The sequence below is a fragment of the Chiroxiphia lanceolata genome, chromosome 2 (assembly GCF_009829145.1).
Source record: "Chiroxiphia lanceolata isolate bChiLan1 chromosome 2, bChiLan1.pri, whole genome shotgun sequence".
Classification (NCBI taxonomy): domain Eukaryota; kingdom Metazoa; phylum Chordata; class Aves; order Passeriformes; family Pipridae; genus Chiroxiphia; species Chiroxiphia lanceolata.
The window spans coordinates 91,650,933-91,666,719 of record NC_045638.1 but is presented as its reverse complement, the minus strand read 5'-3'; the positions used below and the strand labels follow the sequence as shown (position 1 = coordinate 91,666,719).

Sequence of the window (15,787 nt, the reverse complement as noted above, 5' to 3'; positions counted from 1 at the left end):
GCCTGGGCTAAAGACACACACCCGAGGCACAATATGGGAGGAAAGACACTGCTTGCCATCATTTGATATGGCAAGAAACTTGCTTGGAAGCATTTGGAAGCTAAAAGACACTTTGTAAGCAGACCCTCTTCCCATGTACTGGACTTTGGCTTCCCTTACCCTGTGAGCCAATAGAGGTGTGCATTTACCAGCTAGCTTTGCAATTCTGCTGCCACCAGAGGAAGAGACAGGAAAGGGACAGTGGGGAAAGCAATGGGCAAAAGTAAAGATATGTGGAAGGAGGCGTACTGTGATTCACCTCTCAGTGATGCCAGATCCCCTTGACTAAGTCATGGGGAAGGGACTAAAGTCCTAGTCTAAGGAAACACCTATCTTTGCTTCAGATTCCTGGGTAGTTACAATGGGCAGGATTCAATTCTCTTTGTTATTAAAAAGCTGCTACAGCCTAAAGCAAGGCATACCAAGGATTAGCTTAAACTCTACCTGAAGCTTGAAAATGGAGACATCTTGTGGAGCAAGCTCAGATTCCTGAGAACCTCATTTGTGTTCAAATCCCTGAACTTATTGTGTCTGTCTACAGAGATATCAGTCTGAAAAAGAACTTTCATGATTGTACATCAAGAAACGCAGCACTGAAATGAGCAGTCTACTTTACACAGGCACTGTTAGACACAGATTACTTTAGGGTGGCTACTTGAAAATGCATTTTGAAAGCTGGTTCAAAAAAATGTGGGTATTAGTTATGGCTGTGACTGCTGGTAAGTTTAAAATCAAGAATCCATAGATTACATCTGTTCATTTAGACATCTCATGCTCTGCCTTACCAGAGAAAGAGGTCCCTAAAGGCCTCTCTTCTTCACTGGAGAGCTCAACTTGGAGCTGTTTGTAAAAAGAGATGGTCTCATGGGTGGCTGTCTTGACCATTGTGACCATGAAATATTTGAGTTTAAAATCTTTGGTGATACAAGAAAAACTGTCAGTAAAGCTACTCCCCTGGACTTGGGGAGAGCAGACTTTAGGCTATTCAAGGAAGTAGTCAGTAAGGTCCCCTAAGAGTCTGCTTTTGAGGACAGTGGGGTACATAAAAGCTGCTTACCTTCTAAGGGCTTTCTTTCAAGAGCATGGGAGCATGCAATAATAATGTTCACAGAATATTCTGAGTTGGAAAGGACCCACAAGGATCATCAAGTCCAACTCTTCAGTGAATGGCCTGTAAGAGGATCAAACCTACAGCCTTGGCACTACTGGCACCATGGTCTGACTAGCTGAGCTAATCCCAGGTCAATGTATCAGAAGTCAAGCAGCTGAGGGAGAAGGCTGGCTCTGCTGAGCAGGGATCTATCTCCTTCTACAACTTAGCAGAAAATGTGTGGACTTTGGAAACAAGGACAGGCTACAATGGGAGGATGACGGACACACTACTTGCCACTATTGAGAGCGAATCTGTATGGCCCAAGCTCAGCTGAAGTTGAAGCTGGTGGGTAAGACGAGGCTTTTTAAAATATGTTAACAGCAGAAGTAAGACTAAAGGAAACATTGGTCAATTACCTGATGAGGTAGGTCACCTCATCCCCAAGTAGTGATGGAGATGGAGACATTAGTGCTGCTTTCGACACCCATGATGGGCCCTGGGATGCCTGGAGCCCTGGGCTGGACGGCCACAGCTTGGGGAGTCATAAGCTCATGGCTTTTAACTTGAATGGGAATTGCTACTGCAACTGAACACAAAAAGTCTATGGGGCTCAAAGGGATTCATCCTAGGACACTGAAGAGTTGGCTGATGTTACTGCAAGACTTCCATTATTTATCAAAAGCCTGGGGAATCTGGAGAGGTCCCAGTCAACTGGAAGCTGGCAAATGTTGTCCCAGTTTTCAAGAACAGCAAGAAAGAAGACCTTGTTAATTACAGGCCTATCAGTCCCGCTCTGGTGCCTGGTAAAACTGCGGAAGTTATTCTGGGAGTTATTGAAACAGACTCAAAAGACAGTGGTTGTTGATCAAAGTCTGCATGAGTTCTTGAAGGGAAAGTTATGACTTACTAACAATAATCTTTCACAACAAGGTTACCACCTAGTAGTCAAAGGGATGGCAAATGAGGGTGGTTTTTTTTATTTTAGCAAAGCTTTTGATTCTGTCTCTCACTGTATCCTGAGCAGTGCTCAGCATGCAGCTAGACGTGCACATAATACAGTGGGGGAACAGCTGGCTGAGGAGTCAGGCTCAAAAGGTTGTAGTAAAAGGGGTAACATCTAGCTGGTGGTCAGTCACTAGCAGTGCTCCCCAGGGTTTTAGGGCCTGTTCTCTTCAAAGCTTCTCTCAATGACCTGGACACAGGAGTCAGCCGTGCACTAAGCTTGCTGATAACACTGAATTAGGAGAAGCTGTTGATTCCCTCAAGGGGACAGAGGCCTGATAGAGAGATCTTGATAGACGAGCATGCTCAGCAATCATCAGCCATGTGAAATTTAACAAGAACAAATGCTAAGTTCTGCACCCAAAACAGTGTAACCCCAGATATAAATACAGACTGGGGGACAAGAGACTGGAGTGCAGCTCTGTAGAAAGGGATCTGGGCATTTTGAATGATGGCAGGCTCTGTGAGCCAGCAGGGTGCCCTGCCAGGCAAAAGGGCCAATGTTATCCCGGCGTGCATTAGGCACAGCATAGTTAACCAGCCAAAGGAAGCAACAGTCCCACTGTACTCAGCATTGGTCCAGCCTCACCATGAATACTGTGTGCAGTTCCAAGCTCCAGGATAAAAGGATATAAAAAACATTACAATATGTCCAAAGGAGGGCGACAAAGACTGCAAAAGGCAGCGTGATTTACAAGGAGCAGCTAAGGATACAAGGCTAATTCAGCTTAGAGGAGACGAGGGGCTGACCTCATTGTTCATCACCAGGAGCAGAGATGGAGGTGCTGAACTCTTCTCCTTGGTGTCCAGCAACAGGACGTGATGGAAAGCCTTGAAGCTGCATCGGGGGAAGTTCAGATTGGGTATTAGGAAAAAGGACTTCACTTACAGGGTGGTCAACCTCCCCCAGGAAGCAGTCATGACCCCAAGACTGGTCTCTGTTCAAGATGTGTTTAGACAATGCTCTTACAACTTTTAGGTTGCCCTGTGTGCAGTGAAGAGTTGGACTTGATCATGTTTGTGGGTCCCTCCCAACTCAGGATATTGTATGATTCTATGAACGTGATACCTCCAAGTCCTAAATCTTAGTATAGGGCAGCCCAGTGACACAGGGAGGAAGCTAGCCCTAAAAGCAGACAAGATCTTGCTGTTGAAACCCAAGCAAAAAGAGAGTTAAGTCAGTGGAGGAAGATTTGTCTTATATTTTTGGCCAGGAAAGCAGTATGCATACATATACACATATACAGATATATATATATATCTACACACACAGTGTATACATATATATGCTTCTGTGACCTGGAAAAGCAGGTAAACCTACACTCATCTCTAGCACTTACAGTTGGCTAAGAAACCAGCCCTGGTCACCCACGCAGTTGTATGAGCATCCACACCTCCTCATTGTCTTCCCACCCTGTGATCAACCAGTGAACAGGAGCCTATTTCTCTTGCTCCTTTCCCTTCAAAATCCTCATTCTGTTTTCAACCAAATAAAATCTCCATTCCACCTCCCCCTTTGCAACATCTTTTTTCAGGCACTAAGCACACTTAGACACAATATAAATTTGTTTTTCTTTTAATTTTTACAAATGTTTGAAAGCATCACTGAGCAGGCAGTGACACAAATAGATATCCCAGCAGTGACAGGCACCCAATGAATGGCATTTTCCTGAATTCAGTCCCAGGTTCTCTTGGGATCAAGAGTGAAACAAAATTTACTACAAAAAAAAGCCTGGTGCTGATGGCAGCAGAACTCCCTCACTTGACCAAAAGAGAATTCTGATATCCTACCGAAATCTAAAGATTAATGAAGATTAGAGGTAAATTACTATATCCACATGGGTTAATACCAGTCCCTTGTCTCCTCTCCAAACTTAACCAGTGGGGTGAGGAAGGAATTACAGCTGCCTACAGGCAAAGCCCATTCCTGTAACAGGAATCACCACAGATGGAGCAGGGGTACAGGGACCAAATCTGGCTACTGGATTAAAAACTTCAAAGTGAGGGCAAACAATGCTAGTGGAGGGAGTTCAAAGATCCTCACTCTTATCTTCTGCTGGTCAGCAACGCTGGTTCTAGGAGTCTTTAGCTTCTTTCATTTCTTTCCTTTGAGTAGGAGACTGTCACTGAAAGGGAGACAGACAGGAGCCATCAGTTAGAAAGCACAAGCAAAGCTGAACCAGCCCCTCACTATGGATTTTAGGGTGTGGGGTGTCATGCCCAAAGGATCTGGACTTCCAAGTCCTTCCAAACGGTATTTTTTTGCAAAGCCCCTTAAGCCTTCTGGAATGAGTAAGACAGAATCTCATCAGAGGTGACAAAGAAGGATCTTCTCAGAGATTTCACAGAGAAGAAATCAGCTCTGGTTTCCCTTCTTGATTCAAAGAAATCTAAGCTTTCAGCTACATCTTCTTTTAGCTCAGCTGGCACTGCCTTTTTCAGTAAACACTGGATAGATTAGGCAAAGCCACGAAATTCCTGCCAGCTCTGAAAGCAGGAAATGGAGATTTCTAGCATGGACTGGAAAGCTTTTGGAGAGTAATAAAAGCATCTTTCCTAGAGATCATTACTCCAAACTAACACAAATTCCTATGATCATCAGCCTGCCTTCTTACAGCCCTCTTTGCCACAAACACAGGATCTCCTGTAGACGTGTGATAGATCAGAGAACACTCCTCACTCCTGCCTTTGCCATGCAAGGTTCCTTATGGGACACACATGGAGCTCCAATTACTGAGTATCTCCTGCTTGATGTAGATGTTTGTGTGGCCTCTGCAAGGAAAGCTTCAAGCTTCACATCACAAATGGGAAACGAGGTAGAGATGGAATAAACCTCCTGGGGCCAAAAAAGCCCAAGCTAGAAACATCCCAGGCACCAGGCAAAACAGCAACATCCTTGTTCCAAGTACTAACAAAATTATCAAAATATATAGAGTCTTACCTTCCTCTGTGTCAGCGGATGCAGTAAGGGGTGGAGGGTGGGGAAGAAGAAAAACAAGAATAAGTTGATTAGATTTAACAAAAATCTCCATTTCCACAGTAAGAATGACTGCTCCCTACTTGGCTGTGTCCTCTGGCATCAGGCTCCTCTCAGAGGAAAGATCCTGAGGGAGCTCCAGAGAGGGGACCAGCTTGCCAGGTAGGGTGCAGACAAATCCAGCCATCCAGTCCCTTTACCTGGTGAAGCCCTCATCCTGCAGGTTCAGTACCAAGTTATCTGCTGTGAGATACACACGGTTTTGTGAGGCAGCAATCTGAAAGAGAAATCCATTAGGGAGACGGCATAAGGGACTATAAACGCACATGGGGGAACAGTACTAGGAACCTATCTCCCCCTCCAGATACAGAACTCCTGTTTTATTTCAATCGATGCAATTCCCCAAAACAACTCTGTAACTTCCTGACTTCCATCCCAGAAGCCATCAGACTTTCCAGAAAAAGTGCTCATTCTGTCTCTGCCACAAAGACCTTCGATCCCACACTTATCTGTCCCCTCTTCTCAGCCTACAGGGAACCAGGAGCTTTTGGCAGCTGCAGCTGAGTGTGGGTGATAGAATCTGATGTGGATCTGGCTTTATCATATGAAGGGCATGAACTCTTAGCCTCACATCTAATTGCAGATCATCTTAAGCTCTATCTGAGCAAAAACAGCTGGGCAGGAACAAAGACCAGGACAGGGCAAATCACATTCGCCTTAAATTCATCACGTGGCCACTGGGCTGGGGGGACAGCACAAATACTGCAAAGGACAAAGGGAATTCCGTGCTCACCGTTTTTGAGATGTTTTGAGCAGCTCGGATCTTACGTAGCTTGATGTAGCCTGGATTCCTGCTGAGAGCTTCCCCAAGGTACAGAGGAACAAAGTTAAGGAAAACCTGCAAACAGAAGCTGCCTGCCCTCCAGGAATTCTTTCTAAGCCATGTTAAAAAACATCTTGAAGACTAAAAAGAAATCTCTATCCGAATAACATGGGCCTTTGGGCAGGTATGTTTTTCCTTCCCCAAATCAAGAACATTATGGATTATGGTCCAACACAGCCAATAAAAGTTAAACCTCATAGCAGGGAGCGAAGGCTCATGACCTTCTCTGCTCTGACCTGCAACCTCAGGTGAACCTCACTCCAGCCAACTGGAGAAGTGGGGGAAAAAATAACAGTGACCTACTTGAAGCTTTCATCCGATCACAGTCTCCTGAGCGTGAGCTCAGTGTGACGGATTCTCAGGACTGTCAAGCTCAAAAGCCACGACCCACAAAATCTCCCGAAGCAGGATATCATCTTGGCAGCTGTCGCTTCCCCCTCAGCCTGAACTATCTTCTGCTTCTGCTCCTGCTTGGCCTTCTCCACCAGGAACTGGGCGCGCTGTGCCTCCTGCTGGGCTGCAGGGAGAAGGGACACACGCATTGGAACCACATCGTGTCTTCTGAGCCATCAGAACCTGAGAGTGGAGGCCCAGGGGCTCTGCTTCCGAAAGAACCTATGGCATTCTGGGACCATATCCACAAGTACAAAATGTATTTGAGTGCACCTTACCTTAAGTAAAATCCACAGCATCCAGACCCTCCACATGTAATCCCCACAGGAAGAAACATTTTCCTGGCCTGAAGAGGAACCCTAGCCTGGGGAACTCAGTCCCTCCAACAGTCTATCCTATCAGCTATGGTCCAAAGCTTTCTGACAATACTTACAAAGTAAACCTGTTCAGCTCCATTACTAAGGAGGCTGGGATTTATAACTCTGTACCTGTACTGATATAAAAGCAGCGACACAGTAGCCCAAATTCCACCTCCTTTTTTAATAATTCAGTGAAAGGGAAAAGGCAATCCACCCTTTTCAGGCACAAACAGAACTCACCCACTTGCTTAGCCTCCACAGCTGCTGTGTATTCACGACTGAAACTAAGCTCTGTGATAGCCACATCATCCAGGATGAGGCTGAAATCCTTGGCTCTCTCTGTCAGTTCTCGCCTAATGAGCAGGGACACCTGAAACACAAATACAGCAAGAAGAGTAGTACCAAGCACAGGGTGTTCCTGTGCACTCCAGAAGTGAAGGACAACTGCTCTTCACAGTGTGGAGGGAGACATTGCCTAAGCCCAGCTCCAAACCATGAACATCAATACTGCCTCTGAATAACACTGCGTATCCACAGCTACACATCACATTTTCAAAACTGCATTACAGCTTATTTATAGTCACTACTATGCAATTAACATTGCAGAAATAAAAAAACCTTGAAAGCATCTTTGGCTTTCACATCCTACCACATCTAGTTCCACAGTTCTCACACATTTTGGCAATAAGCACTTCCTTCTCCACCTTGAACCTGCCACTGTTTGCAGGCTGTCTTCTCATAATTGTATTCCAACATGGAAAAAAAGTGACCACACAATTTGTTACTTCTCTATTGTGGCTACTCCACTCTTTTTAGCCACTTTGGATAGGCGTTGCTGCAAGATATTTTTATTTATTACATGTTTAACTTGCCAGCACCTTTTTCAGTCAGGTTGACAAGTCCTGCACTAAATATTGACTTAAACAGAAACTATTGCTACAGTATCACATGCTTGGCCGGTCTAGTATTTTTTTTTACTCTTGCTGCAGCTGTTGCTGAGCAGAACTCGAAAATAATGACACAAACCTTCACTGTGTGAACTGCAAGTACCTAACTACATAAAGGCACTTCATTTTCTCCTGATTATCAACCCCCGCAATACACATCATTTCACAGTAACACACACTAGTAAGGATATGTGAAAAGAAGGCAAATCCAATTCAGTTTGTTCAAAAGTTTCAGAGATCATAGAATTACTCTCCTCTAAGATCACAGATGCTTAACAGCCTTTGCTTCCAATAAACCTGAACCCCTCACAGATACTCTTTGCTGTCACATCATTTCCACTCATTCTCTCCACATGTGAGGATGAACAAATCCCCCCAAGTGCACACTGTGTGGATGAGCACAAAACCCTGAAGTCCCTGTTATGGGTCAGTTCTCATAACAAAACCTGGACACTTAGTTCCTATCTTCGCTTCTTTTGTCATGGATCAGAAACTACCTAAGAGATGCTTTGTACTTCCGCTGACAACTTTTCCTTTTTAGCACTCTACTGATCCTGCAGGATCTCCTGTAAAGCCTTTGAAAAGAAAAGCAGCACCTCCTCTCTCCCTCAGCTACCACAGGTGATGAGCACTCTCAGAATCCCTGGCAATCAAATTACCACAACACAAACTTTCAGACACAAGCATTTTTAAGCTAAATATTTCTATTATTTAGTAACACCCCTCCCTCCAGATGACCCTCTAATCTTTTTCTAATCAGTGTGTGCAGGGGGGGTTACAAGAGGATGGATCCAGACTCTTCTTAGTGGTGCCAATCAATAGCACAAGAGCGATGGGCAAAAAGTGATGCACAGGAAGTTCCACCTGAACATGAGGAAGAACTTCTTTACTGTGCAGGTGACCATGCACTGGAACAGGTTGTCCAGAGAGGCTGTGGAGTCTCCCTCACTGGAGATACTCCAGAACCATCTAGACACAATCCTGTGCCACGGATGAAGCAAGATGACTCTGCTTGGGCAGGGAGGTTAGACCAGATGAATCACTGTGGTCCCTTCCAACCTGGCACATTCTGGGATTCTACGCAGAAGTACTCCCTACCCTTCTGTAGCATCCATCACTGACAGGTTAGTGCTTTAACTGCTCATCCCCTTCATTTTTCAGACCCTTCAAAACTGTTTAACTTGCTCTGACAGACATTCTGAGACCCATAAATAGCCAGGTAATTTGTTTTTAAAGCCAGTTCTACTGTGAACTGTGATGTAAATCAGCTCTCCCTCCCCCACCTCTCCCACTGCGGTACAGTTTTGACCTCATGTACCAATGGGTCCAGTCTTCTTCAGAAGCAAATGATACAACCTTAGTATTTGCACTGGAATTGAGGTGCAAGCAAGGCACAGCACCGTGCTCTTTCCACTTGGACGCATCACCCACCAGCCTAAGACGTTTCTCCTTTACCTGTTACAACACTCCCCACATCCACAGTGGGGAGTGTTCAGCAGTTTCTTTGTGACCTGAGTGCAAGCCTGCCCCGGGCAGGGCTCACCTGTGCTCTCTGTGTGATGAGCTGGGAGGCGTTGAACTTGGCCACAACGCTCTTGAGCACCTCGTTGACGATGGAGGGCAGGACCCGCTCCTCATAGTCCAGCCCCAGGCGCTGGTACATGCTGGGCAGCTCAGCCGCGTTGGGGCGCGTCAGCACCCGCAGGGAGATGTTCACCATCTGCAGGTCTGAGAGGGAGGAGAAGGGGAGAGGTGAGGGGCCTACAGGGAAACCAGAGAGCAGCCCTTCATTAGGGACTGTAGTGATTCACGTTTCGTGGCTAGGCTTCGCAAAGGAAGATTTGGGAAAAAAATTTAGGGTAGAATGACGCTCAGGACGTCTGCTATCCACAGAATTGAGCATGGTTCTGATGTTCCAGCATGCTAGAGTTGATTCGGATGCACCTTTGGAGGCAGGTGTATATGCCTTTGTCTTTTGATCTCTGTGTGACTGCATTTGTAGAAGATGGCCGTTTTGACCCTCGCCCGGCTTTGTAAATGTGGGTAAGGCCTTTGAGCCTGCGCAGTAGATTTTTTAGGTGAGACATAGTATACGCAGAACTGAACCCACCCTTTAATCCTAAGGTTAGGAAAGAATTCTTTATGGGAGATTGGTGAGACGCTGGCACAGGTTGCCCAGGAAGATCGTGGATGCCCCATCCCTACCAGTATTCAAAGCCAGGCTGGATAAGGCCTTCGAGCAACCTGGTCTAGTGGAAGGTGCCCCTGCCACGGGCAGGGACTTTCAGATCCATTCTAACCCCCTATCATCCCTTGATCCCATGAAGGGGACCGGCACTACGGCAGGACTCCCGTCCCCTCCCTCCCGCCTCGTGGCCTCTCTCTCACCTTTGGAGCCAGTGGGGGAGGAGATTTTCCGCGGGCGCGCTCGGATGTCATAGATGATGGGATACTGGAACCAGGGGATCCTGCGGGAGGCGGAGAGGCGTTACGGGCGTGGGCACCCGCGGGGCCAGGGAGGGAGCGGGGGGGCCGTGCCCTACCTGAAGTGCAGCCCCTCGGCCAGGATGGTGTCCTGCTGCACGCCGCCGATGCGGTTGAAGAAGATGGCGCGCTGGCCGCCCTCCACTGCGAGGAGAGAGCGGGGGCTCGGTCAGCACGGGCGACGGGCGCGTGGGGCACAGGGGGGCGGGGTGGGCACTCACCGATGAACACGGACTCACGCACGCCATAAGCCAGGGCGCCGGCGCCCAGCAGCAGCTTGAGCGCGGTGCCGACGCCGCGGGGCCCGGCCGGCAGCCGACCCGCCAGGTCCTTCAGGTTCTGCGCCATGGCCGCGCCGCCGCCGCCCCCGCCGGGAAGGACACCGGAAGGAGCCACCGCCGCCGCGTTCCGGCGAGAAACCGCGGCGCCGGGAGCGCCACCACCGCCCCCTCCCGCGGGCGGGCGGGCGGGCGAGCGCTCCGGAAGCGGGTCCGGCCGGAGCCAGATAGAGGGCGCGCCCCGGGCGCCATCTTGGGTGGCCGCGGCGGACGGGGCGGGGCCAGGGCGGGGCCGGCGGGGCGGAGTGGCAAAATGGCGGCGCCCAGGCGGCCACGTGGGGACGCGCAGGGGGGTGAGAAGGATGAAGGGCTCCCGCTGGAAGCGAAGCGGCCCCGCGGGCAGCGGCGGCTCCTGGTGGTGCTGGAGGGGGCGAGTCTGGAGACTGTGAAGGTGCGGGCGGCGAGGGGGTCCGGCCGCGCCACGGGCGCCCTCGTCCCTCGCCGCCCAACCTGTCCGTGCTTTGGCCGTAGGTGGGGAAGACGTTCGAGCTGCTCAACTGCGACAAGCACAAGGCGCTGCTGCTGCGGATCGGCCGGGACCCCGGGGAGGTGCGGCCCGACATCACGCACCAGGTACTCGCTGGGCCCGGCAGCGCCTGTGCCATCGTGGCAGCCCTGCAGGCGGCCTGGGGACATCGCTCCTCGGGGCTGCGGGCCTGCTTGTGCTGCCGAACAGGCTGTATTTCTTTAAAAAGGAGTCTATGCAGCAGCGGGGGAAAACGTTGACCTAATCAGCAAGCAGGGAGATTCAGTCCGTGAAACCGATAGCGTCTAATGATTAAGCTCTAAGTGATGCCCATGTGTTAGGAAAACAAATTTTAGGCCTTGACGTGCTTCAGTGATCTCAGACTTGGTGGGGGAAGTTAATATAGCTCGGGGAGAAGGATGTACCACTGATAATGGGCAGAATTTACTGGCGACAAGGGCATTTGGCAGGACTCCCAAGATAACGAAGAAACTAATAAAACCAGTTCAAAAATTTTGTTGAAATCAGCTCTGAGTGGGTAGAAGGTAATTTTGCCGTGCTGAGGGGTGCCCCATATGCCTCAGCAGTGAATACAGTCATGTCTGCTTTCTAACCTAGTAAATGGGTTGGAGGGTTTATTTCCTGGTTTTCAGTGACACTTGTGCCTTTGGAACCCAGGGAGCGAGTTTGGCCTCTTGTGTTGTGCGTGTGGTTTTTGAGTTTAGTCGCCGTTTGAGTCTAGGCTTGCTTTCTTAGCATTACAGTAGAACTCCAGTAGTCAGATGAATTTTCAGCCTTAACATCGGTCCCTTCTGCAGTCATGGGAGGTAACCCTCAATTTACCCAAGAATCCTTTCTTGTGCCTTTCTGTTTCCACTTCTGTGTGTTTTTCACTTTCAGAGTCTCCTGATGCTCATGGACAGCCCCCTGAATCGGGCTGGTCTCCTGCAGGTTTATATCCATACCCAGAAGAATGTTCTAATTGAAGTCAATCCCCAAACCAGAATCCCAAGAACTTTTGATCGGTTCTGTGGTCTTATGGGTAAGTGATTCAAAATTTATACCAGCCACAGAATAATGCAGGAAGCTGGCTAAGAGAGGAAGAATTTGGGAAAAGTCAAAAAGTGGCACCAACCTTAAAACGTGAAACTGAGAAAAAAAGCAGAGAAATTAAACCATCCATCTGTGATGTTCCAGGGTGCATAGTCCAGCTGTGTGTTCCTTAGCACAGTGGTGAGTGCCTGCAGGAGACTGTGCTACCAGCAAAATAACTTGCTGGTCAGTACTTCTTAAGACTGCTTCAGGCAGTGCTGGGAAATCTAAAGGTAGATTTCTTGTGTACCTCAGCTCTGATCTCCAGGCAGAGCATGGGATTCCTCCAGCAAAAGAACTGTCAGCTTAAGTAATTTTCTTCTCTTGTTTTCTCTTGTCAGTTCAGCTGCTGCATAAGCTCAGTGTTCGAGCAGCTGATGGGCCTCAGAAGCTGCTGAAGGTAAGCATTCTTTAACTGTTCACAGCTAATGTTGCGACATTCTAGCTCTGCATCCTACACCGATTTAGGAGAGATTTTTGGGGAGGTTTTTTGGTTGGTGTCCTGTTTGCAGAGAGGGGATGGAGATTAGAGGTGCGTGGGCACGGTCACTATTCCATACCACCCCGTCATTGCATGGGGCTGGCATCTGCTGTGGGAGCTGCTGCAGGAAAGGAACCTCAAACACTGCTGTCCTTGGAGCTGAGTGATCTGTTTCCTTGTGAGAGCCTGACTGCCATGGCTGGGCACTGACACTGGATAAACTGCAGGGACAAAGGTCTTGTCATGATATCGGATTCCTTGGATGGAGAATTACCTTTGTTGCTGGAAACACCAGAGAAGCAGCAGCCTAAGGAAGATGGTGATGATAATAATGTCATCATCTTGGCAGAGAATGCTTTGCCTCAGCCAGCACATCTCCCTGAGTAAACGGGTCAGCAGGCAAGGATAGACAACAAGCAGCCAGGCTTGGCCTTCCTTGCTCAGGGCTCTCTCAAACTTGGCTCAAGTATTATGCCAGAACAAGGAGCTGCTGGGCAGGAGCAGGACCTTACTGCGCTGCTCATCAGAGACAGAAGCAAGATTTCCAGGTGAGGAAGGAATATACTGAACAATATATTGAAGAATTAATCATGATCAAGAACTGCTATAACATAAATGAACTTTGTACGTTCAGATTACCCAAAAAAGGTAGAGTGGTCTTAGATCCCAGCGGCATCCTGCTTGCTAGCCAAGATGAGACAAAGGTGCCTAAAGTGGATTACTTCAACTTTTCCAAACTCATGACCCCTGGTACCCATCTTGGCAAGCTCCAGTTGTGCCTGTTCCTGGAGGAGAAGGGGGACTAAGGACCGGGTGGCATGGCCAGTGCTGAGGACCTGCCATGTCCAGTAGCCCGTGAAGAGGAGGAGGTGGTGCAAGTACTGACTCTGCCCCTACAGGCTCACCACGCCATGGAGAACATGGAAGAGTTTATGTACAAGGTTTGGGAATGGCAGTGGCTCATACAATGTGCTGCCTGACTGGCTCAAGGCCAAAAGTTACCTCCTGCATGGAGAGAGGCCCCCTATGCCCTCCTTCCACACCTGCTTCAAGAGCATCTTCCAGATACACACTGAAGCTGGCAACATCTGGACACACCTGCTGGGATTTGTTCTGTTCCTCTGCCTGGGGATCTTGACCATGTTGCTGCCCAATGTGTACTTCATGGCTCCTCTCCAGCAGAAGGTGGTGTTCAGGATATTTTTCCTAGAAGCAGTGCTCTGCCTCAGCTTCTCCTGGATTTTCAACACTGTCTATAGTCACTCAGGTGGTCTCACAGACTTTTTTGAAGTCAGATTATTCAGGAATTGCAGTGCTGATCACAGGGAGCTTCACTCTGTGGCTCTACTACTTGTCTTCTGCTCCCCTCAGCCAAGACTCACCTACTCCTCCATCATCTGTGTCTTGGGCATCTCTGCCCAAGCAGAGATGGCCTCAAGCGCTTTTGCTCAAGGACCTGGGTGCAACTGGTGAGTAATGCAGAGGAACAGGGAAACATGATGTGTACCTCAAGGGGATTTGATTTTTGAGTAAGAACAGTCTGTCATGTTGAATTGTGTATGTAATATTGGTTGCTGAATGACATATGTTACATCGTAACTACTGTGGACAATGAGGACGGGCTGTTCCAGTCGCACTAGTTGCGAGCTCCTAGTGCAGTTTGCAAACAGCTGACAACAGCTGTTTGTTTGTTTGAAACAATGGACCTAGCTATGTGGCCATACTTCTACATCCCTGTGAACTTTCTGCTTTCTGTAGGTGATTAAGAATCCAGTCAGTGACCATCTGCCTGTGGGCTGTATGAAGATTGGTACTTCCTTTGCAGCGTCAAAGGTGACGAATCTGCGTGAGCTGGTTCCTGCAGCAGAGCCAGTTGCCATTGTAGTGGGAGCTTTTGCCCACGGTTCGGTAAGTGTGTGTATCCCTTATCTGGAGTTGTAAAGATCTTTATCAGCATAGATTTCAGTCTTGTTCTGAGTATGGAGGTTTTACCTGCCCCTTTTTTCAGCTTGGCTTCCCCCCCGCCCAGCCCCCCATTTTCCCTCCAGACAGGCTTGTCAAAAAAGGCCCCATACTGCAACACTTGGGACTGTTCTCCCTCTCAAGAGAGGGCATTAGTGAGGGCTAACAGTTGTCCTGCTGGAGAAATACTGTGCCTCCCCAATTAATGGAATCACAGAATTGTTAGGGTTGGAAGGGACCTCTGGAGATCATCTAGACCAACCCCGCTGCTAAGGCAGGGTCACCTAGAGCAGGTCACACAGAAGCATGTTCAGTTGGGTTCTGAATGTCTCCAGAGAGGGAGACTCCACAATCTCCCTGGGCAGCCTGTTCCAGTGCTGTGCCACCCTCAATGTAAAGAAATTCTTCCTCATGTTGAGGTGGAACTTCTTGTGTTTTAGTTTACGGCCATTACCCCTGGTCCTGTTGCTGGGCACCACTTAAAAGAGTCTGGCATCATCCCCTTGGCACCCACTTTTGAGATATTTATATGCATTGATGAGATCCCCTCTGAGTTTCTCTTCTCTAGACTAAACAGGCCCAGCTCCCACAGTCTCTCCTCATAAGAGAGATGCTCCAGCCTCCTAATCATCTTTGTGGCCCTCCACTGGACCCTGTCCAGTAGCTCCTTCTTTTTCTTGTACTAATGGAGATAGATGGGGCTCAAGGAAAACTTGCAGCTTGATGGGGTTTTTTTCTATTTTTTTTTAATCCCTCTTTTCTCTCAGGTCAATGTTGACTATACAGAAAAGATGGTCTCCATCAGCAACTATCCCCTCTCTGCTGCCCTGACGTGTGCTAAAATTACTACTGCCTTTGAGGAAGTCTGGGGAGTAGTATGAGCTGCTGCTGCTACTGCTGTCATGGTGGACTTCTATACAGTGACTCCATGTTCCAGAAAGGCTCTCTTACTTAGGTGTGGACCTGGTGCAACTTTCTGCTCTTGGAAAGGAAAAGGCTTCAACTTTGTCCTTGTAGCTTCTGGAGCACTGAGACTTTAAACGGACTGCCTCACTGACCCTTTTTTCCTCCTATTAAATGTATCTTTTGATTTAAAAGTGCTTGTGAATTTTACTTTCTCATGCTTCATACGTGGGTAGGCCATATCCCTTTATAGCAGGGACTTGGCCCAAATTTGTCAAGGAACTGAAATTCTTAGCTGTGCCCTGCTCACCCTGGTGTCAGTCAGTCCCGCAGAATCACCTTGCTCAGTGGCATGTGACAGTTCACAC

At 48.4% G+C, this 15,787-nt stretch overlaps 3 protein-coding genes across 3 annotated transcripts; 2 read left to right on the top strand and 1 right to left on the bottom strand.

The window, feature by feature from the left end:
- Nucleotides 1-3,694: 3,694 nt before the first annotated feature.
- PHB2 (prohibitin 2) lies at nucleotides 3,695-10,564 on the bottom strand. Its single transcript, XM_032680441.1, has 10 exons — nucleotides 10,399-10,564; nucleotides 10,237-10,321; nucleotides 10,082-10,161; nucleotides 9,237-9,421; nucleotides 6,987-7,116; nucleotides 6,408-6,511; nucleotides 5,905-5,982; nucleotides 5,312-5,388; nucleotides 5,076-5,081; nucleotides 3,695-4,260 (listed from the first exon to the last, which is right to left on the bottom strand). Exons 1-10 carry the CDS (start codon nucleotides 10,523-10,525, stop codon nucleotides 4,230-4,232), a joined length of 903 nt encoding a protein of 300 aa, XP_032536332.1. The 5' UTR covers nucleotides 10,526-10,564; the 3' UTR covers nucleotides 3,695-4,229.
- A 174-nt stretch (nucleotides 10,565-10,738) lies between these two features.
- Nucleotides 10,739-15,613, top strand: EMG1 (EMG1 N1-specific pseudouridine methyltransferase). Its single transcript, XM_032679890.1, has 6 exons — nucleotides 10,739-10,906; nucleotides 10,987-11,088; nucleotides 11,882-12,023; nucleotides 12,415-12,473; nucleotides 14,313-14,462; nucleotides 15,284-15,613. Exons 1-6 carry the CDS (start codon nucleotides 10,769-10,771, stop codon nucleotides 15,395-15,397), a joined length of 705 nt encoding a protein of 234 aa, XP_032535781.1. The 5' UTR covers nucleotides 10,739-10,768; the 3' UTR covers nucleotides 15,398-15,613.
- LOC116782857 (adiponectin receptor protein 1-like) lies at nucleotides 12,593-14,268 on the top strand. The gene is given in 4 exon segments (XM_032679891.1): nucleotides 12,593-13,512; nucleotides 13,514-13,819; nucleotides 13,821-13,903; nucleotides 13,906-14,268. Coding segments are annotated over 4 exon segments (651 nt in total). The 5' UTR covers nucleotides 12,593-13,372; the 3' UTR covers nucleotides 14,028-14,268.
- Nucleotides 15,614-15,787: the final 174 nt, after the last annotated feature.